Raw genomic sequence first — 23,890 nt, forward strand, 5'->3', positions numbered from 1 at the left:
TCCCCCACACATTGTACACCCAGGAATTCACAACCGCCTGGAATGCAGACAATATCCCTTCCTTTGCCCAATGGGAAAACTTCAGGGACAACACAGTCTAACCTTGGGCGGGGGGGGGGAAGAGGGGGAGCCCCACTGATCGGAAGTAATCTGTCCGCCCCCGCGCATCACTGTCTTCCCCCGGACTGCATGTTGGTGGAAGGGGGGGCTGGGTGCGCGCATGCCTGTGTTCTGCCTCTTTGTGGGTTAATTGGCACCGTTCCAGCCCGCTTCCTGTCGGCCCGCTGCTGATTGGCTCGCGGAGTTTCGGGGGTGCGAGCAACCGACCTCCTTAAAGGAGAGGGAACTCCTGCCGCCGCTCAGTGCAAAGAGCAAGGGTGATCATCGCCAGCGGGAGGGGCAAGCTCCTCTGGATCCGTTTCGGTCCCCGGCAGCAAAGATCCCTCGCGCTCTCGGACTGCTCCAGGATCGCAAAGGACACTACTCGCCCGGACGTGGACTGAATCAAGGTGCTAAACCCACGCAGGGGAAACTTCTCAGAGCCCAAGAACTCCAAGAAGGATTTTTGTACCGAATTCTATTTGCTCTCAGAGGATCTGATTCTTGAGGATTCTTCGCCGCCTCCTATAAAAAGTAAGTCCTGAAAATGTTTTTTCCTCTTACCAACTTCAATTTAATACCTGGAGCTGGAAAAGACAATCAAGATAAATAGAAAAAAGCTACAGCGCTCCTTCCTTCCTTCCTTCCTTCCTTCCTTCCTTCCTTCCTTCCTTCCTTCCTTCCTTCCTTCCTTCCTTCCTTCCTTCCTTCTTCTCTTTCCCTTCCTTCTTCTACCTTGTTCACTCGAACCTTTTGGTCTGTAGTTACGATTTCTCTCTCTCTCTCTCTCTCTCTCTCTCTCTCTCTCTCTCTCTCTCTCTCTCTCTCTCTCTCTCTCTCTCTCTCTCTCTCTCTCTGTAGTTACGATTTCTCTCTCTCTCTCTCTCTCTCTCTCTCTCTCTCTCTCTCTCTCTCTCTCTCTCTCTTTTTTTTTTTTTCTTCTTCTCTTTCTCCATCTCTCCGCTCCTTCCTAGCTTGCGCGCTTCTTCAAGAGGGCTGCTTGCGGCTAGAAGGTGCGAGGGCAATAATCCGAGATGGTCGAATGACCGGTGACGGTTTGTTTCTTGCTTAAAGGTTACCCCTTGAAGCGAGATTCCTGCCATGGAGCTATCCGGTGCTCTCTTCCTCCTTCTGATGCTTGGAGTCTGCACAACAAACCGGATTCCAGGTAAAAGATTGTGAGATCGCGGAGGGGGAGAAGTGGGTCGTGGGTGAATAGGGAGACTTTCCGTTCAAATTTGGGGTTAGGTTTCGAGGGAGAGAAGGCACAGAGACAGACAGACAGACACACACACACACAGAGAGAGAGGGAGGGAGGGAGGGAGAGAGAGAGAGAGAGAGAGAGAGGGAGGGAGGGAGAGAGAGAGAGAGAGAGAGAGAACGAACTCTCGTCCAACTCACATCCAGCTGGGGCTGGCAGCAACTGTTTAAAACGGAGCAATAGCGTCGCTACTCGCCACAGCTCTCTCCAACCTGGCGCCTGCCAGCTGGACTTTATACCTCTGGGGTAAGGCAAAGGCGAGAGCGCCAGCTTGAAAGGACGGTCTCCGCTCCCTAGTAGTTCTTTCTGAAAGGATGGAAAGCGGGTGGCCGCTACGACCAGCCAGGGGTGGTGGGAAGCCGCCCGTGCCAGAGGATTCTGCCCCCGATGTGGACGGTTGATTGTCCCGCTTGAGCGGCTCTTCTGCTCTCGGGCTTGGCGGGCTCGACCGACTTTGGGGGCTTGAGAAGGGATGGTGGGCGCGAGGCGTTTGCCTTCGGGCTTCGGGCTCCGAGCGGACTGTTGACCTTGGCATCGGCCTCGCTTTGGGGGTCTGGGCGCCGCGCCAGGGACGCTCCGAGCCCGACGGCGAAGGGGCGGGGCGGGGGGAGCACCATCGTTGTGTGGACGTTTATTTATAAAAGAGGTGACGGGAGGGAAAGCCCAGCTGCCCATTCCGCCGCGGGAGGTCCGGTGTGTGTGTGGGGGGAATTGGTGGTCGTTGCTTTCAAGCCAAGGGACGCGGTGGCTCAGTGGGTTAGGACGCTGAGCTTGTGGATCAGAAGGTCGGCAGTTTGGCGGGTCAAATCCTGAGTCCCAGCTTCTGCCAACCTAGCAGTTCGGAAAGCACGTAAAAATGCAAGTAGAAAAATAGGGACCACTACGGTGGGAAGGTAACAGCGTTCCTGCACCTTTGGCGTCTAGTCATGCCGGACACATGACCACGGGAGACGTCCTCGGACAAGCGCTGGCTCTTCGGCTTTGAAACGGAGATGAGCGGGGGGGGGGGGGGGGGGACCTTTACCTTTACCCTCAAGCCAGATCCCTGATGCTTCAAGTGCTCCGAGGCGTTGCTGAAGCGTTGTGCCCAGCTTCTAGGCTGAGCCAGGCGGCTGGCAGCTCCATTTATTTATCTCTCCCTCCTAGCTGGCCCCAAAGCTTTATTGAACCCCTGCTGTTTGGCTCTGCATCTTTTAGAGCAGAGCTGGTTTTCCATCCTTCTCTCTTGCTTTGGGCTCCCTCTTTTGGGTTTGTACCTCGCACAGCTTGGATCATAACTCGGGGAGTCTCCGCTTTGTGTCTTTGCCTTGCCCTCCACTTTGCAACTTCAGAGTCCCTGGAGGAGGCGAAAGGGGAAAGGCAAGAAGAATTCTGGACTTGGGATTTCTGTTGCCATTTGGTCAATCGCTCCTCTTGGCTCATCCAACCAGGAAAAACTGGCAAACGTGTATGGGAAGCCAAGTATTTTGCAGCTTGCCTCTATCGCTTTGCTGCAGCAGCACCCAAGCTGTAACGATGGGAAACTGTTGCGTGACCAGAAGACTATACAATCCAAATAGTTTCTTCTATAACATTTGACAGTGTATATTTCCTGGGACTTATCAACAAAAGAGGGAGTCCAAAAACAACAACAATGCAGCTATTTAGACCTATCCCTGCCCAAGATAACCATCTCTTTCTGTCTCTCCCTTCCTCTCCCTTATCTTGACAGAGACTAGTGATGACAACAGTGTTTATGATCTCTTTGAGTTAATTGGCTTGGGCCGCAAGGGAGCCCACAAAGGATTGGGGGTGCATCCGGTAAAAGGACTAGAGCTTTCCAGCCCTGCCTACCGCATAGATGACGCCACCCGTATCCCTGCTGTTCCTGATCACAATTTTCAAGACATTCTTTATTCCATCCAAGCCGAGAAGGGCTTCATCTTGTTAGCCAATCTTCGTCCGATAAAGAAGGATGCTGGCACCATATTGGCTGTGGAGCACAAGGACAACTCTGGCTACATTTTTAAGTTGGTGTTAAATGGCAAGGCGAAAACTTTGGACCTGAGTGTCTTTCCCAAGGAAGGCAATCAAAATTTGATGTCAGTGGAGGAGGTGAAGTTGCCCATTGCACGATGGAGTAGCATCACCCTCTTTGTGCAAGAGGACCAGGCTCAGCTCTATGTGGGCTGTGATAAAATGACAAATATTGAGCTGGAAATTCCTATTCAAGACATCTTCCCTCGGGATCTGTCCAACAGCGCCAGACTCCGCATTGCTAAAGGAGGAGTTAATGACAACTTCCAGGTAAGATACCTTTTTATAGCAGGTTCAGGAGTCCATTTCAAGGAAGCCAACTTGATTTGCCACTTTGAAAAATAGTTTCAAGGAAGTGAAATTTTTGCCCCTAACTACTCCTTATTGGCTACTATCCACAGCAGTGGGGATTTAACTGACACTTTGAATATAAATATGTACAGTTAAATGCATCCAATGATGTAAAGTTTAAAATTGAATTTGGATCCACTATTAAAAATTAATAGTTGATATTAATTTTGGTAATTGTTGATATGAAGAGAAAGTGAAAGACTGACTTATTATCAACTAATGAGAATTCTGGCCAGTATAGTTTACACTTGCATTACAAATTGAAACAAGAACATCTTTAACATCTCTATATATAATTTCCTTGGCAATAGAGATAGACTCTTTCAATCTTTATGCTTTCAGGGAATGCTGCAGAATGTGCGGTTTGTGTTTGGAACTACACTGGAAACCATCCTGAGGAATAAAGGCTGTCAGAGCTGTACGTTAGAAACCTTTTTTTTTTCAAATGTATTGGCCCTTTGATTATAAGATATGCTGTTTATGAGAGGTGAATGAGCTTAGACATGTGGAACACAAAATGAAATGCAAACCACTGTGTTTTAAGGAAATATTGCCTTACAAACTGTCACATTTATTTAAGCTGAATTCTGTCACTTTTGACAGTGTTTCCGTATGTAATCTCTATGTGTTTTAATTGTTTCTTTAGCTACTGGAACACTTATTAAATTAGACAATCCCATGAATGGCTCCCGTCCAGCCATTCGCACCAACTACATTGGCCAGAAAACCAAGGACATCTGTGGCTTTTCTTGTGACGATCTAACCAAAATGTTTGTAGAACTGCAAAGGCTGCGTGCCCTGGTTACAAAAGTTGAAAATTCTGTCAACCATATGGTAAGTGAATATTAAATACCCAGTAAAGAATCAAAAGCCTCTTAAGGACTCCTTGACTCATAAACGCTAACTATTTTCCATTCCAAAATGATGGGAAACAGACATTCACCTACAGTACTTACTGGAAGAAAGAAATATTTTTAGCTGACCAGCTTGGGCAATGTTTGTGCATAAGAAGAAAGTTATTCATTTCTTCTTAGCCACCAAGATCAATACCTAAGGTGGTTCATACATGTTAAGCCATGATTAGATCTGTTTTGTAGTGTGCTGAATGAAATACAATGATTAGCTTCACCTTATTATGTTAAATCAAAGCCAATATAGCATTATGTCAAATTTAGTCAGTGTCTAATATGAATAGTTTTTGCAACTGACCTAAAATTAGATATATCCTGCAGTACAGGTAGTCCTGTACTTGCAATCAGTTGCTCAGCAACCATTCAAAGTTACAAGGAAAAAGCCATTTACAACCCAGATTTGAAGCTCCAATGGCCGGCTGGCCCCGCATGGTCATGTAATCCCATTTTGGGTACCTGGCAATTGGCCGGCATGTATGATTGCAGTGTATTATGTTTTTTGTTGGAAAGTGGCATTTACTTCCAGTTTCCACCAAAAATCATCACAGAGTGTGGCCACCAAAAAACAAATTGAGTGTGGTCACAAGATGACCCACTTAGCTATCACAATTATTACCATAATTGTGGACTCAATTATGGTCATAAATTGAGGTCTATAGCCATTTGCAGTATTTTTATTAAACTTTGTCTAGCAACTATGGTCCTAGAAATCTGGCTAAAACTTGCATCTGTATATAGCCTAGTTTCCCCTGAAGCTTCTCCATATGATCTAACATGGGTGAGCAATCAAATGGAGAAAATAAATGTGTTACTTTAGTTATACCATTCAAATACTGTGTAAATATTTAGAACTAGAGCATTTAACATGGTAGCAGAGCCTTTAGCACTTATTTCTAAGTAATCAGTGTAAAAGCAATATTTTTGCTCGGTCAGATTCAGACTGATTTATAAATCTTTATTATTATCTATTCCTTTTATGTTTGAAATAAAGGAACTTATCGCCCCCCCTTATAAACAGAAAGGAATATGCTTCCACAATAATGTTACGTATGAAAATGCAGCTGAGTGGACCACTGACACCTGTACCACATGTACCTGCCAGGTAAGATTCTTTGCAGCTAACCCATCAGTAAAGGATTTATCATGCATCTAGTAGTTGGTACATTATGCAAAAGGTAACCTATGCAGAGAAATTGGTGACCCAAATATCTATTACTGTCTTTATAAGAAAGTCTGAATGAATTCTTTTCAGCTTAAACCTGCCACCATCTATATGTTGTGAATGGATATTTGTAGCAAGAAAAGTTCTACTAAACCTGCTTCCTAATCAGAGCTGCCTTTTTGACAGCTTAAGACAGTTGGGTTTGGCTAATGCTTCTGTGATTTTCTTTGCACTACTGGCATCTAATTCAGTCTTTGTTTGTGTTATCCCCTAAAGCTACAAAACATGTTGTCTGTTATCCTTTAAAGAGCAGAATTGGCAAAAGTTATCATTCCTTCTTTTGCACAGTCATTTGTTTTGTTTTTTTGGCATAAGATGAAAATACACATCAAGCTACAACATGGACTGTTTGAATGTGGAGCCAACTTTCCTAAATCCATTCTACCAATCATTCTAGTGATCAAATAAAATTCAGACACATAACCAAAACGGCAACCCTTCAAATTTTTATTAGCTTAATGAGACAAGACCTGGAAAGCTACTCAGCAAGATATGGTTTTCCCATTTAATAGTAGCTTTTGATTAAATGAAGAAAGGGATACAAAAATACATAAGGGTTGCACAACGATTGATGTGCTTCAGATTCCTGGCTTTGTTTTGACTTCAAAAAACCTCAGTATACTCCGGCAAAAGCCAAATTACCCATTATTTAGATTCCAGGCAGCAGTCATCTGCACACTTATTAAAATTATTAATGGGACAAAGTCAGAAATAGACTTCAAGAGTTAGAATCAGGACTAAAAATCTGTCCTTATTGCAACTTTTGAAGCCTATTTCTGGCTTTCAGTCCCATTAAGCTGAATGCAGTTTTAATAAGTGTGCAGATGACTGCTGCCTGGAATGGTTACTAACCTGATGACATAAGTTGTTTTGAAGTCAATTCCTAAAGTATCCTTACCACTTCCAATTGGAAAGAAGATGAGTTTATTTTCTCTCTATTCTCCCATACTAATTATAGCCTCTCCTTTCTAAATGTTAAACAGCTGCTGGGAAAATACTTTGCACAATGGAGTGTGACTGGTTGTAGTAGAGCATTAAGGCACTGGGAAACAAAATGTCAGATTTATGTGTTTTTTTAATATAAGGGTTTCTTTTTCCTGTTTAGAATTCTGCTGTAATGTGCCATAAAGTATCTTGTCCTCTCATGCCTTGTTCCAACGCCACAGTTCCTGATGGTGAATGCTGCCCAAGGTGTTGGCGTAAGTAACTACATCGCCTTAACTTATTTGATAGGATTTGGGGTTTTGTTTTTTGTTTGTTTCTATGTTTGCATTTTCAATGCCCATAAAGGTTCCCCCGCACGTGCGTGCTAGTCGTTTCCGACTCTAGGGGCCGGTGCTCATCTCCGTTTCAAAGCCGAAGAGCCAGCGCTTGTCTAAGGACGTCTCCGTGGTCATGTGGCCATCATGACTAGACGCCAAAGGCGCACGGAACGCTGTTACCTTCCCACCATAGTGGTCCCTATTTTTCTACTTGCATTTTTACGTGCTTTCGAACTGCTAGGTTGGCAGAAGCTGGGACGAGTAACAGGCGCTCACTCTGTTATGCGGCACTTGGGATTCGACCCGCCAAAATGCCGACCTTCTGATCGACAAGCTCAGCGTCCTAACACACTGAGCCACCGCGTCCCTTTCAATGCCCATACCTTGAAGATATAATTTACCTGGAAAAATGCATATGTGAGAAGGCACAGATTCTAGCCTGAGATTCTGAAATTAATGTAGATATCTTTGAAATTGCCACTACATTTAGGATCAGCTATGAATATTAGATTTGACCTAAGCACACAATAAGCAACCTTTTTTTTAGTTTGCAGATGGCTTGTGTCAAGTTAGGTAAAAATTAAAAGGCCAATAAAATCAAGAAAGAGTTACAAATCCAGTCAGGACAGAATAGAAATTTCTAAGAATGGTGAATCTCCCATGAGTTTATTCTGAGTTGTGTTTCATAGTTTGAGAAAATCAAAGCAAAATCTTAATAAGAGTTTTCTATATGCCTTGGAAGATTTCAGGAACTGGTAGCATGAATATCTGTGTTTATTTTCTTTCCCTGGTTGAGCACAAGGAGTCCCATAAATCTCCAAAATATGTTACATGAGACCTTGGTTGTCTGGTTCTGAGCATTTCTTACAAATATTCATACGTAATTTGGATAGTTCAGTTATCAAAGGTCAGAGTAAATGGAAATTTGCAGGGCAATATAGAATCTGTCCCGATATTATTTTGGCAATCTCTGCTTCCTAGGGAGGTAACTTTTTAAAAAATGGTGATTGTTTTTATTTATTTATGTTTATGCTATTATATATTATATTTATTTTTCTTCTTTTTTCAGCAAGCGATTCTGCTGATGATGCTTGGTCTCCCTGGTCTGAATGGACCACTTGCTCTACCACCTGTGGCAATGGGATTCAGCAAAGAGGCCGCTCTTGTGACAGAATCAACCATCTTTGTGAAGGCTCCTCAGTGCAAACACGGATATGTAATATGCAAGAATGTGATAAGAGATGTGAGCATTCAAATTCTTTACATTGTAGATAGATGCTATCTATTCTTACTCTGTCCTTCCATACTTAATACTAGGAAACTCTGATTTACTTCAGATTAGTGTAAAACATTCAGCTGTAGTAGGATTTATCTGATAGGATGATTAAAACAAAAATATTTCATATAAAAGTTATTTTCTGATTCGAGTGATAGCAATATTTAAATATTTTTGCAGTGTGGTAATTAATAGAGGACAATATTTGTAGCTCAGGTTGAACTGGGTGTTCGTTGATGCTCTCTGAATTTGGTTCTTTTCTTGTAGACATTTCATTACCCAACTAGGTAATATCATCAGTGTTAGCATAACCAAACTCAGAGAGTTCCTAGGACCCCACAGTATGGTAATTTCCTAACCTGCTAATACAAGATTTTGCAATTTACTATGCCACATTTTACTACTTACAGTCAGACAGAATGGTGCTTGGAGCCATTGGTCCCCTTGGTCTTCCTGCTCTGTTACTTGTGGAACTGGGTTAATCACTCGAATCCGTCTGTGCAATTCTCCACTTCCTCAGATGGGAGGTAAAACGTGTGAAGGAGAGGCACGAGAAAACATGCCTTGCCAGAAAAGCCCGTGCCCAAGTAAGTTCACCATTTAAAATGGTTTTGTATGAGAAACATGATAGTATTTTAGCATTCGTCACCGGAGACTGAGAACAGAAGTTATTAAAACATTTTCAAAAAAAAACACCCAAATCAACCTGAATTTCTTTTTTTTTTATTGAAAAGTTTTACAATACATTTTATCTTTAACAATCCCTCCCCCCTCCCTCCTCCCACCCCTTCCTAGCCCTCCCTAACCCTCCCCCCCTTGCCCCCTCCCCCCTCCCCGACTTCCCAGAGCTCAATACAAGGTATAAAAGCAAAAAGCAATCATAAACAACCATATGCTAACAACAATAAACTATTAAGTCTATCGCACTCTAGCTCATATGAAATGACTACAAGCAATACTAATATCACATAAAAAAAGAAAAAAAAACTTATTCAAATGCTAAGTGAAACTTTTTAGTCCCATATTTGTTCTGGATATAATCAATCCACTTTTTCCACTCCATAATGTAACGTTGTTGCGAATGGTCTTTCAAATAAGCCGAAATCTTTGCCATTTCCGCCAGGTCAGAAACTTTTAGAGTCCATTCTTCTATAGTCGGGAGTTCCTCCTTCTTCCAATATTGACCTACTAAAAGTCTTGCTGCCGTAATTAAGTTCAACATCAACTTAGTGTCCACAACAGTAGCATCTGTAATTATGCCCAATAAGAACAATTGCGGACAAAACTTTATCCTTTGCTTAAATATCTTCTGCATATTCCACCAGATTTTAATCCAAAAAGCCTTAACCTTTTTACAGGTCCACCACATCTCCAACATTTAGGTTGATAGTTTGGATACATACTTGCGAGCTTTTTAGGATCTAAATGCCACCTATAAAACATTTTGTAAAAGTTTTCTCTTAAGTTTTGAGCTTGTGTAAATTTTACGTTCCTCACCCAGATCTCAACCTGAATTTCTAATACCAGTGACATTTTCCCCTTTAATTTAAAGATACAGGAATATTCCCTTTTTTGGTTTTGTTTTCAGTTAATGGGAACTGGGGGCCATGGTCGCCTTGGGATGCCTGTCCAATTACGTGTGGCGGAGGAATTCAGAAACGCAGCCGTCTCTGCAACAATCCAGAGCCCAAATTTGAAGGGAAGGATTGCATTGGTGATGCAACAGCCACACAGATGTGCAACAAGCAGGATTGCCCAATCGGTGAGTAATGGCTCATCGCGAACCAGCAAGCAGCATATGTTAAGAGCGCTGTGTCATTTTCAGAAGAGCATGCAGAGAATGCAACAACTTAAATTTCGTAACAAAGAAATGTGAAATGTAATCACATTTTGGCAAAATAACTGCATTATTTTATTTTATTTATTTACTTATTTTTTATTACATTTATATCCCGCCCTTCTCTGAAGACTCAGGGCGGCTTACAAGCTTAGCAGTAGCCTTCATTCTATGTATATGCCTGCTTGTTAGGGCTTTCACACACACACCCCCAAGCGGCATTATTACAAAGTCAGCTTAATTGCCCCCAACAATCTGGGTCCTCATTTTACCTACCTCGGAAGGATGGAAGGCTGAGTCAACCTTGAGCCTGGTGGGATGCGAACCTTATGACTTCCATCACCTTGTTGCCACTCTTGATACTCTGTCGGGTATTTTTAAGGTGGCTACCTCATTCTGTCTAAAGGCGAGAACAGCCAAGAAAATAAAACTAGATTTGAGCAAATTTTCTTGTCGTTCTAGATGGATGCCTGTCTAATCCTTGTTTTGCGGGAACTAGATGCACTAGTTTCCCTGACGGTTCCTGGAAATGTGGTCCGTGCCCTGCTGGCTATCGAGGAAATGGAATTAGATGCAAAGATATTGATGAAGTAAGATAATTTGCATTCATTCATATATTCAATGTTCAAGACGTTTGCAAATGAATCTATGGCCAAAATTGTCTCCCACGTTTTCGTATTTCAGTGCCAAGAGGTTCCAGATGCTTGCTTTGTACTTGGTGGAGTACACAGATGTGTGAATACTGCACCTGGTTATCACTGCAAGCCTTGTCCCTCCCGCTTTACAGGAACACAGCCCTTTGGTCAGGGTGTGGAAGATGCAATGGCAAAGAAACAGGTACTGTCAAAATAGAGATGTTTCCTGTTTATGAAACCTCAGTCCCTTTTGAATCTAGGGCCCCTAAGCTGACCCATGTGACCCAAGAATTAAAGAAGATACCAGATATCTTTGTTACATTCAGCCATGTGATTTTGCTCAGAGGCACCCAATGGCATATAAGAAATTCAGTTTGAATCAAGCTGGAAACCCATAAAATAAGCAAGTGGGGAGCCACAAACGATAGGTGGAATTCACTAGGCGATCCTTTCTTTCATGTAAAGAGAGTGACAATTGAGAATTGAAGCCTCAATCAGTATCTAAAATATGATAGAGATAACCATATACCTAATTTAAAGCATTCACACAAAATCACAGTCAACGGCTGCTTGCTTTTAAAACATAGCAGAAATGTCAGGCATCGGTTTTCCATTGATATATTAAAAGAAGAATGAGGTAAAGACTGCTTTGGAAGTAAGTGTGTTCTTAATTCTGCCTTAGGTGTGCACGCCACGTAACCCATGTGCTGATGGAACTCACACCTGCAACAAATATGCCAAGTGCATCTACCTTGGACACTTCAGTGATCCGATGTATCGCTGTGAATGTAAACCAGGGTATGCTGGTAATGGGATTATCTGTGGAGAAGACACTGACTTAGATGGATGGCCAAATGAGAACCTTCACTGTGTTGCCAATGCTACTTATCACTGCACTAAAGTAAGCCTATTTCTTCGTTATATGCCATTCCATCCTTTAATACTAGGGGAGAATGGTTTGATTAGTATTTTAATATGAGCTAATTGAATTAATATTTCTTAAATGCACTCATGAAATGAAATACAGTGGCCCTTTAGTTTTCCCATTTTTCCAAATTTTGTGATGCAACCTTCTGGGCAAAATAATTATATAAATACAACAGGAGATAGTGTACAAAAGGGCACAATATTATGAAGATCTGATAGTGGACATATTAACTATGCAGTGTAGTACATTTAAATAAATTAATTGCCATGGACACAACACAAATTTATTGAAATACATTGATCATAAGTCACATGTATTTTTTAAAAAAAACCTACTTATTTTGGCTAAGCATAAGTGTTTCAGAATAATTTCTTCTTATTAAAGGTAAAGGTTCCCCCGCACATGCATGCTAGTCATTTCCATCTCTAGGGGCCGGTGCTCATCTCTGTTTCAAAGCCGAAGAGCCAGCGCTTGTCCGAGGACGTCTCCGTGGTCATGTGGCCAGCATGACTAGACGCCAAAGGCGCACGGAATGCTGTTACCTTCCCACCTTAGTGGTCCCTATTTTTCTACTTGCATTTTTACATGCTTTCAAACTGCTAGGTTGGCAGAAGCTGGGACTCAGGATTTGACCCGCCAAACTGCCAACCTTCTGATCAACAAGCTCAGCGTCCTAACCCACTGAGCCATCACGTCCCTTAATTCTTCTTATTACTTTTGTTCAAAAATCATGATTTTAGTGATGCTGACAGTGCTCTAAATATATACTATTTTTAAAGAATCACAAAGTCATGGTCTTCCTTTGTAATCTGAGCACTATTTTGTGTGAAATTAAGGACAGATGCATCATAATGTTCTATATTTTTTCTGCAGGATAATTGTCCTAATCTTCCCAATTCTGGACAGGAAGACTATGACGATGATGGAATTGGTGATGCCTGTGATGATGATGATGACAATGACAAGATTCCAGATGATAGGGCAAGTTTAATAAATAAAAAAAAAACACCAAATGTTCATGTTCCTCTGTAGTATAGGCAAAGTCCATCGCAGTGATAGTCAAAGACCAAAAGAAAATTGTATGTACATCCAGTGAAATCTTGAGATGGATTAGTAGATTTTTTCCCACTGCATCAGTGGAAGAAAAAGTAAAATATGAAATAAAAAATCTTACCCATTTCCTTCTCTGTTCATAGTAAAATGACAAGTCATAGGTTTGCCCACCCATATACTGTTCCTTCTCACCACTAATGTAAAATGCATAAAGAGTAGGAGACTGAATCCATGGTACAAGATTGAAAAGTAGCTAGTCTTCAGCAACAATTTGAAATAGTTATCTAATTTGCAGCTAAAAATCCATTAAAAAAAGATCAGTTTTGCAATAAAATACGGATGCTGCATCACACATCGCTTTTGTTACTGCTCAGCTTTCATTTACATGGGAAAGAAATAATCCTCGCAACATGCCTTTACTACCCTTCTTACTCTGGTAAATCTACTCAATAGGTTACTAATGAGACTGCCTGTGCTAATATCTGAGCATATTTTAACAAGGCTTTTAAATTTTCCTTCTGCAGGATAACTGTCCATTCAATTACAATCCACAACAGTATGACTACGATAGGGATGATGTTGGTGATCGCTGTGATAATTGCCCATACAATCACAATCCTCTTCAGATAGACACAGACCAAAATGGAGAAGGCGATGCTTGTGCTGTGGATATCGATGGAGATGGTAAAGTTTGGCTACTTCTTCTTGTCTTCTATTATGGCATGACTTTCGAAGTCATCTCAAGGGAGAGAGTGTCTGGGGAGAGAGTGTCTGCCCTTGAACAAGCTCTACTCTTAATGATGACCTAGACCAGGGGTAGGCAACCTTGGCTCTTTGATGACTCGTGGACTTCAACTCCCAGATTTCCTGAGCTAGCATGGCTGGCTCAGGAATTCTGGGAGTTGAAGTCCATGAGTCATCAAAGAGCCAAGGTTGCCTACCCTTGACCTAGACATACCAGAATGACGTGCACATTTCAAATAAATACCTTAAAAAAGGAGAAACTGAATTATACACGTGCCATTCTCGGAGGCACTTTTATCATTGTATATTCTAATATCATCCCATTTTTCATCTGCTTACTTTTATGTCATATATGGCGGCTTCTATAGAAGCAGGTTTTATTTTTATACTGCAACCTATTTGGTTTGTAGATACAGTTGAAAATGTGCTGCCATTGAACATTTAACTGAAATAGTGTTAGATGCCTAAAGAGATAGGCTATTAGTTTGGCTTCTATGAACCATTTTCTCTCAATTACTTTTATGCAATAATTTATGATCTACATGTATTTACCATTAAAGATACCTGAATGGGTTCCTCTACATTTCTAGGCATTCTTAATGAAAGAGACAACTGCCAATATGTGTACAATGTGGATCAGATAGATTCAGACTTGGATGGTGTTGGAGATCAGTGTGACAATTGTCCATTGGCACATAATCCAGATCAGGTCAGCTTAACTGCCTTTGGGCAATCAAATATTTATTTACTCTTCTAATTTACAGAATGTCATGTACAGTTCTGCAACATATGTCAACTAATCAAGAAAGGATACAATTGTTCTTAACTGGGACGTATACAGAACATGTTTTAAAAATAAAAATGAGGGATCCCTGGTGCTCTCTGAGCTTGCTTGTTTTCTTGCAGACGTTTCATTACCCAAACTAGGTAACATCATGATGTTACCTAGTTTGAGTAATGAAACATCTGCAAGAAAACAAGCAAGCTCAGGGACCACTAAGGACCCCTCATGTCAATCCTGAGCTACAAATATTCTCCTTTACTAAAAAATAAAAATTTTAAATTAGATTTTTCAGAACACAACATCCGAACATAAATCTTGTTAATTGAAGTACATAGTGCTGATAAGGGGGGGAAATCATCTGGTAATCATTTTTTCACTAAATCTATATTCCATCATTCATTAAAGAAAGGTTGAGGATAAACCTCAACCTGGGTCTCCTCAGCCCTGATCTAACATCTTAACCACTGCACTGTACTTGGGTGAAAAATTTTATTTTGTACTGCAACAACATCAGCCAGCAATATAGTAAAAACTAATAATTGAAAAGAAGGCCTAAGTAGAGGTTATAAGTTTATTAAATGCAGATTAAATAAAATAACCCCTCCCCCAAATTATTGTTTTTCATCCTAAGTATTTCAGGAATTTAGCAATGCAAATACTGTTAATGTGTCAAGCAATATATAATCAGCAAAAAAAAATCTGTGTGTATATGTATCATGACTTATGATGCCCTGAGGCTAGGAATTTAGTTTTCCAAAAATGCACCCATAAAGGGTTAAAGGAGAATGTAGTAGGGAACACTTACATCACCAATGGGGTTTTTTTAATTAAAAAAAAGCTCAAAGTAAATTTTACTTGATTAAGGACTAAAAACATGGAGAGATCTAGCCCATCCCATTTAATTCACTCAAGTCTAAAATAGCAGTGGGAGAAGGCAGCACAGTCCTATCATGTATAAGAAGTAGGATTAATAGTCTCAGTAGCATAATTGAAATGCTTGAACAGTCCTTGCCAACTTTTAGTAAATAGCTGGAATCTAGATTTATCCTGCAAGTTATACTCAGCTGTTTAAAAGGATATGTACAGTCTCAAAACCCTACTGGTTTCCAAAATAATATACAACACTAAGCAGTACAATGAATTATGTTTATATTTAAGATGAAAATCTGTTTCAGAGAATTTATTTTATATTGTGGCTAAAGCTGAAGACCAATTGTTTTTATATGATTTATTTCATAATGAACAGGCTGAGGTTGTTCAGCTGTGCTTGCAGCAGAACAAACCCAGACAATTTAGGATTATTTAATATAGCCTTCAACTTCTAAACATTGTTTGATTATATTTTAGAAAGGCAGAAACATTACAGTTGCTACCAATGCCATAGCAAAGTTTGACTTTTCCAATATGCCAAAATAAACTGGATAGGTGTTAAGAGGTTATCTTTAACTGAAGGTGAATCCTACAGAAAGCTAAAGTTCCTAATAATTCCAAACTTTGAGTGCACATTATTATCCTCCTATCCATATTTCTAAAGTGAAAGCTCCATGGGTGCAAAAACTGCTTCTCCACAAGCTACTGAAATGAAGGATTCAATCTGACCATTGGTGGGTCAGCCCAAAAAGGATTGCCTCAAGTTTCAAGGTGCTATCTTCCAGGGTTTGTAAATCTTTATCTTAATGCATTCTACATTTTGCTTTCAGATGGATTCAGATTCCGATCGCATAGGGGATAAGTGTGATGACAACCAGGATATTGATGAAGATGGTCACCAGAATAATCTTGATAACTGTCCTTATGTGCCCAATGCTAACCAAGCTGACCATGACAAAGATGGGAAAGGGGATGCCTGTGACCACGATGATGACAATGATGGTGTTCCTGATGACAGAGATAATTGCAGATTGGTTCCCAACCCAGACCAAGTTGATTCAGATGGTAAGAAAGATAATTTGCATCAAAGTAGAAGAGACTGCATGACATTTAGACATGTAATGCAGTCTTCAATATAGTTTACTAAAAAGCATTAATATGAATGAATATGCTGTTTTTCTGCAAATGCAGCATTCCTTTACTCCTTGTAATATTTACATTTTGTTTGTTTATTAAAATGTTAGCTTACCCCAATTTGTATGACTATGAGTGGCATACTGTACATGCATACGGTAGATATATACCTACAGGCATACATACATTTTTCTACATCTAAGAAAAACAATAGAAACAAAGTCTAGAGGGGGGAAAAACAATAAATTAAACATTTGAAATATCTTCCAATGGGCATACCACCCATGGTAACCCAGGATCAGGGAACATAGCCAGGTTTTAAGGACATGTTTAAACAGGCCCTCCTGTTTAAACATTTAAAAGTTGTTGTTATTTAAAAATTACTTTAGCTACTAAGAATTCCAACCACTTAGCTAATTCTTGAACTGGTTCATGTGTGTAATTTCTCAATCTATCTGCTACTGAAAGTCTAAGATGTGCCAAATTTTTGGCTCTGATGTTCACTTCTTTCTTTCTGGATTCCTCCCCTTATTCCCCTCTTTTTTTGCCAGGTGATGGGCGTGGAGACGCATGCAAAGATGACTTTGACAATGATAAAGTCAACGACATTGATGACATCTGCCCTGAGAATGTTCATATAAGTGAGACAGACTTCCGTCGATTCCAGATGATTCCCTTGGATCCGAAGGGAACATCTCAAATTGATCCCAACTGGATTGTTCGTCACAAAGGCAAAGAACTGGTTCAGACTGTCAACTGTGATCCTGGACTTGCTATTGGTGAGCATCAAAGTTTTTAAATCTTTTGTATATGTGCACACGCATCCACTGAGAATCCTCTCCTTCTGGTCAACAAATACCATATTGTTGTATTAGGATGTAGGTATTCTTTAGTCTCACATTTACATGCCTTCACCTCACCATCATGCTTACGACTATTTTAAAGTTTTATTTTTCTTTTTTTTAAAAAAAAATGTTTTCATAAAGCATTCTTCAAAATACCAGCTGCTCAATTTTTGGAACAGGCACTGAAAGAAAGAGGGCAAGGATAAAAACATTGATTTCAGGAAATTAAACAACAACAATGTTGCTTAAGCTCCTTTAAGCCTTATCAAATAGGATAGTAAGTCTGCACAACAGAACTTCTGAATATACATACAAAAGCTCTTTCTGAACACTGGATCCCTGTTCAGTATGCCTATTCACTTTTGCTTTTGCTGGAAAGGTGTGGCATTGCACAATACAATGAATGTAAATCATGATTTAAGATGCTGTTATGAACCGTAGTTCCAATTCCATTTAATTCCAATTCATTGTATGAAAATACTTTGTCCATGCAAATAGTGAGGGGAAAAACACAATCATCCAGAAAATATATTTATGTGTTTTCATTAGAAGGTTGGAACAGAAACCCCAGACCAATTTTAATTTGAGAAAGAGAGCGGAGGGGGTTGTTAATGAAAACCTTACAAAGGATGGATTTTAAAGCATGAATTGACATTCATCTGAAAGCTAACAGTTACTTATTTTTCTTTTTCCCAGGTTTTGATGAATTTAATGCTGTTGACTTCAGTGGCACTTTCTTCATTAACACGGAAAGAGATGATGACTATGCTGGCTTTGTATTTGGGTATCAATCCAGCAGCCGTTTTTATGTGGTCATGTGGAAGCAAGTTACCCAAACGTATTGGGAATCAGAGCCAACCAAAGCTCAAGGATATTCAGGTCTTTCTATCAAAGTAGTGAACTCCACCACGGGTCCTGGAATGCACCTTCGTAATGCCTTGTGGCATACTGGAAATACTGCTGGGCAGGTAATTGATAATTTCCATTATCAATGAACTCATTTTTCTTTTCAAAAACCTTGGTAAATTACACTAGTGTAAGACGTAGCTATCTTAATAAAACATTTTAAGCATAACAAGCTTTTTAAAAGAAAACTCTTTTGTACCTGCTAAGAGCTTATGGTTTATCTCCAGGGCTTATATAAATGTAATTGCAATGCACAATTCATCTTTACATTTACCTTTCAGGTAAAGACTTTGTGGCATGACCCTCGTCAGATAGGCTGGAAAGATTTCACTGCGTATAGATGGCGTCTCAGTCACAGGCCAAAAACTGGCTTCATTAGGTAAGCATTACAGATATAGACTGAACGATTTACCTCTTTTGAAAAGGCTCATTCAAGGTTACGGTGTAAGCATGTGGTTTCATGCTAAAGATTAATTATCACTGCTCTTCCTTACAGAGTGGTAATGTATGAAGGAAAGAAGATCATGGCTGACTCTGGCCCCCTCTATGACAAAACCTATGCTGGTGGTCGCTTAGGATTGTTTGTCTTCTCTCAAGAAATGACATTCTTCTCTGATCTAAAATATGAGTGTAAAGGTAAGAACACACACGAATAACCTTGTTTTGTTAGATTTAATATCATAAAGTATTTCATATATTTTTATAAACTCAATGTTTTTTTTAAAAAAAGTTGTATTAGATCACACTTAATAAATATAAATAAGAAATGTGCTTGCAAGCAATGGATTTGCTGGATAAGGAAATGATCTTAAATTTAAGGTGATTCTCCCACAAAGGAAAAGTGGACAGAAGAAAAATTGTTAGAACGGGGGGGGGGGGGGAGGTCCAGTGCACAGTCCAGATACTCCATAAATCAGCTAGGGACAGCTAATTCTGTTTTTCAGTGGAATCTATATTAGCAATCTCAGCAGCCATATGTAACTTCTGTTCTTAACTTCAAAGGTCAGACCACCTGAGGAAAAAGCCCTCGTCTTCCATGCAGTCATAGTGAACCTTAGCTGGGGAAAATGATGCTTTAGTTTTCAGATTCAAAGAGGATATAAAGATACTGAGTTAATTGTGCTAGTCCAACATCAAAATGGCATCTGCCGGCAAAATGAACTATCTATTCCTGAACTAATATTGAGAAGCTATATGAAACCAGATTTTTATTGCACAGTCTTGGAATCTAGCCTATTTCTAGCAAAGGCAGTTTGCCATTTTGCATGTAGTGAATGAAACTGAATCTTTGTTCAATCTCTAGGAGTAGTATCATAAACTCTAGTTGTAGCACTAAAACTCTCATGATTCCTTTCTATTAAGACAGGTAAGAAAAGGCAGCATATGTCAACCATGGTATTTTTTGATATAGATAAATTACCTTAAATAATTATCTAAATTACAGATGTCTGAGTTGGGCAACTGCTTTTTACAGAAGCAGTAGACTTGTTACTCTGGCATATTTTCCTTTGAAATACCCCCAGCTTTTTGTACAAGAACAAATGCAGTTAGGTCTTTATTTTGTATGTTGATTACTATTTTAGAAATCTACCTCTAACTGGAGTTGCTTAATTACTAATATAAACAATCAATGTTTTTTTGCCTCTTTTTTGCAGATTAATGATTGGAAGGCAATTAATTATAGAAATTCAAAACGCTGGTATTGCACCTTCTGAACTGTAAAATTTCTAAGAACCTTGGGGGACCATTTGTTGTGTTTCGTTTTTTTGCTCATTCCTCTCTTCCTGCGTTCATAAGACTCAGACTACATGACCTGTTTCAGGGAAATGCTTTTGAGAGAGAGAAATTTGCAGATCTTCCCATCTGACCTCTGTTAGAAGAAACATGTCTTTCAGAAACAAGAACATTCCTCCGTTTCAGAAACGAATAGTCATTTCTTTGAGAAAGTTGTTTGTGTAGCTGGGCGTTGTCACTGCCTCTTTTTAACTGGAGGTCCAATGGATCAGCACTTTTGCAACAAGGGTATCCTTATGTGGACTACTTAAAAATTAAACCAGAGGTTTTCATCTATAGAAGAAGGAAGGGAAGAAGATTTGAATTAGGTTTGAGTTTGCCTCACTTTCTAAACGAGGACTATACCTCCTGGGGTTTATATCAAGGTAAATTGGATGAATTGTTACATACTGTCCTGGACAATGCACATTTGCTCAGGAGTAAGCCCCACTTAAGTCAGCTGTATGGATCACTTTACGCTCACACCTAAGATTATACCTTAGTTCTGTTTCCACAAATTGGGCCTACTTTGCTTAATTGTGTAGGAAAATACTTGCAAGTTATACTTGCTGACTAGCCACATGCAATAGTAACAAATTTTTAAAAAATCTATAATGGGGCAAATGAAACAACTATTATGGCACATTTGATTGAAGCAGGTTTATGAAAAAATGGACAGCAAGGAACATATGGGTAAAGCAAGATTTCCTGTGCTGATGCACCCACAATCTGGTTCTCATGCAGATTCAGCAACCATATTAAAGTGTCAAAGAGCACTTTCATCTCAATTTAGCACTTGTGGTGGCCTTCAGTAACATTTTAAACATTTTTATGAAAGTTTCAAAAGCACAATGAGTGATGAATACAGTTATGTACAAAATTCTGTTCTACAAAATGCAAGGGCGAGTTTTAAAAAAATGTTTCAAAGAATGATTTTTGTAGAAGATATCTGTAGATAAAATAAAATGTAAAATATTTATTTTTATCTATCTTGCCTGTTCTGAAAAGCAAAGGACTATAGATTGAAACGGAAACAATGCGTCAAGACTATCCATTTTGCTACATGTTTTCTATGACAGAAAGATTGTAAATAAAGGTTATTTATTGTTCTAAATGAATTTTGATAGTTACTTGTAAGACTATTTTAGATTGCAAAGAGTAAGTTTCCCCTAAGCAATGTGGAACACTAGGGTAGGAATTGTTCTCAGTGTGTTTTCTTCCTCTGTGCAAAACAGCTGACAAAGTAACCAAGCAGGTTACTTATTGTTGTATTGCCAAAGCAGAAAATGTATACATGTTGACTGTCCCTGTCAGTCAAGAAAAGAAAGAAAGAAAGAAATAGCTTCAAACTACCATAGGCCACAATCTTTTGACCTATGTTATTTGCACAGGAGGTATTCATGTGTTGGCCTTATCACCTTTGTAATACTTCTGGGTAAGATTATGGTACATTCCTATTGGTCAGTATGCCAAATAAAGAAGAAAAAAATCTGAAGGATGCTGAGGACCAAGGGCATCATTTCATTCCAACAAAATACCCAATTTTTTTCAGCAATGTGGACTGCAGAAGACACATTGCATGGGTGGTGGGGGGAATGTTTGGGGCATCATTTGAAGACTGCTTGTAGTGTAAGACTAGCTTCACTTTCTCTACAACTCTGTTCCTAGAAAAGAAAGAATGTCAAAGGCAAATTTTTTATATACAAATATTACCTCATTGTTGTTTGACTGAAAAATGAAAAAAAAATCTTTGGATCAAGCAGAGTTTAAAGATCTAACAAAATTTAAAGCTACTGTAGTATTAAGGAGGGTTTTTTAAAAAAAAAATATTGTAAGTTGTATATAGTCAAAATTCATATTCCCAGTAAGAAAACAGCATTGGAACAGTGCTAAGAACAATTTCTTATATTGTGTTAGATTTTTTTCTCTCTGACATCTTGTATTCCATTCCTTGAACTTGTATAAATTATTTTTTCCATAACTGTTGGAATAGTTACTCTCCTGTTTGTGTAGATGTTCTATTTAAATAAATTATAAGGAAAGGCTATTTGTAGGGCTGTAGTGTTTCTATTTTTATATTTCATTTGCACACTGAACTGAAGAATAATTTGATTTTCCTCCCCAGTAGTGTTGCTATTAGTAAATACTTTTTTTCGAAGAATGAGCATATTTTGTACACATTTTAACCATTTTGCAGTTTTAAAACATGTAAATTGTGTGATAAAATTTCCCGTGTACATGAAATAAAAACTTCAAAGTTTATATTTACAACTTTTAGCTGTGGCTCCATATTTTTCTTCCTATTTTCATAAAAACAAAAAAGGGAGTTATTCCAATTCAATATTTCTTTCATCTACATACTATTAAAGCAATCCTCTCTATTTGTCTGTTTGTAACCTTCAATTAGCTGAAACAATTCAACACAGGGCAACAATTTTGGAATCGAGGTATCTCAAGTGCACTAATTTAAAGAATGCATAGAAAACCCAGGACCCATTGATTTCCACTGAATTGAAATTTCAAGGATCCTCATACCAGTTGTATTCACACATTTGTGACCACTGCAGTGCCATTGCAATCAGCTGATCATGATTTCTGACACTGCCTGCCAGTTTCCCACAAACAAAGGGTTATTTCCAGCCTCACTGCTTTTTTGCCTGCCTGGGGTCATTCTATGTTATCTCTTCAGGTAAGTAAATACTGACAAAAGAAGACTGAACTGGTCATAGGTTGTCTAGTTGCTATATATAAGCAATTCACATCAATGGTAAAATATTAGTAAAGAAACATCATGTAAAATAGTAATAATTAGAGATGTGCAAAATATTTTGTGTGTAGAATATATGGGTTTGGGTGATCCATCACCAAAATAAAACTTATCTTTGGAATAGTTTAGTCTTTATCTGGAACAACAATGAGCTGTTTTGAGGGGAATGGGGTTGCAAGGTACGGAAAGAAATATGGTTGTTCTGGGCAGAAGTGGGAGTTTGGGACAGAGCAATGAAAAAGCCAATGATATCACTGAGGAGATGAGGAGAACCAGGAAGGGAGGAGGGAAAGCAGGTTGGTAGGATAAACCATGCTAGGAGCTGTTCAGAGATGGGAGAATGGAGTAAGTAGAACCCATTTTGTTCAACCCAGTGGAACTTGTTTCAGCAAAAAAAAAAAAAAAACAGAACAAGCAAAGCATTCTGGGTTGCATTTTGGCAAATTGCAGCTAATCCAAAACAATTTTGCGAGACTTTGGTAACATGATCATTTGTTCTGGACAAATATATATTTTCTTTTTATGCTGAATCATTATTGGGCCAGCCAGGGTTTAGCCTAATCAAAGACTGGAGTACTTTTGTTGTTCTGCAGTTCAGGTGAACACAGCAAGGCTGGTGAGAGTTGGCCCCTCTCTTCCCTTTGCAGCTTCCAGCAGCTGATATCCCAGTTAGGTTTCCATCCCTCTCATCAACTGCTGCCGCTACCCTTGATATCCAACACTGCATATCCCACTGGATTGCCTGCCCAATATCTTTCAAGTGCCTTTCCACATTCCTCCCCTCAGCTGCTGCTATTCCACACCCATTCATCCAATTTCTAAGAGCAAAATCAGCTCCAAAGACCATAGAGACCCATGTGAAGCATCCAAGATATGAGCAATTGTGAAAATGACCTTTCCAATCACTGGTTCTCTTGGCCTACAATATTCCTAGTCTTCTCCTCCCTCCCTTAAGCCATCTCAAGTGCTGCATTTTGGGGTTTTTCCATACCTGTCCTCACTCCAATATGTTAGCCTGGAACAAGTGTATTTCAGTCCAGGCCCGGGGCACAATTGTCCACTTCTGTTCTGTGAATGGAAGAAAGCTTTTTAAATGTGAGTTTCAATTCTGCAGGATACCACCCAAAATGAGCTGTGCAGAGAATCATGGAACAACTTGTACACATAATGCTTTGCTCATCTCTAAAAAATTTTCCTGTTGATTCCTACTGTTTGT

At 39.6% G+C, this 23,890-nt stretch overlaps 1 protein-coding gene across 1 annotated transcript; it reads left to right on the forward strand.

Annotated features, from left to right (window-relative positions):
- Positions 1 to 393: 393 nt before the first annotated feature.
- Positions 394 to 22,178, forward strand: THBS1 (thrombospondin 1). Its single transcript, XM_083371704.1, has 22 exons — positions 394 to 633; positions 1,174 to 1,267; positions 3,072 to 3,646; positions 4,070 to 4,145; positions 4,374 to 4,561; positions 5,630 to 5,740; positions 6,966 to 7,059; positions 8,192 to 8,365; positions 8,809 to 8,985; positions 9,987 to 10,160; positions 10,698 to 10,825; positions 10,920 to 11,072; positions 11,553 to 11,771; positions 12,672 to 12,779; positions 13,376 to 13,535; positions 14,186 to 14,304; positions 16,080 to 16,314; positions 16,935 to 17,162; positions 17,925 to 18,196; positions 18,416 to 18,513; positions 18,631 to 18,770; positions 19,790 to 22,178. The coding sequence occupies exons 2-22, from the start codon at positions 1,201 to 1,203 to the stop codon at positions 19,792 to 19,794; spliced, it is 3,501 nt and encodes a 1,166-aa protein (XP_083227830.1). The 5' UTR covers positions 394 to 633; positions 1,174 to 1,200; the 3' UTR covers positions 19,795 to 22,178.
- The last annotated feature ends 1,712 nt before the right edge of the window (positions 22,179 to 23,890 follow it).

Source organism: Vipera ursinii (assembly GCF_947247035.1).
Source record: "Vipera ursinii genome assembly, chromosome: 1".
NCBI classification, from domain to species: Eukaryota; Metazoa; Chordata; class Lepidosauria; order Squamata; family Viperidae; genus Vipera; species Vipera ursinii.

What these genes read in the sequence shown, in the direction of transcription:
- THBS1 (XM_083371704.1), top strand. Translation starts at nt 1,201, where the DNA reads ATGGAGCTATCCGGTGCTCTCTTCCTCCTTCTGATGCTTGGAGTCTGC. An exon ending in CAAGCAGGATTGCCCAATCG is followed by an intron (nt 10,161 to 10,697) that starts GTGAGTAATGGC and finishes TTGTCGTTCTAG; the next exon opens with ATGGATGCCTGTCTAATCCT. An exon ending in ATGCAATGGCAAAGAAACAG is followed by an intron (nt 11,073 to 11,552) that starts GTACTGTCAAAA and finishes ATTCTGCCTTAG; the next exon opens with GTGTGCACGCCACGTAACCC.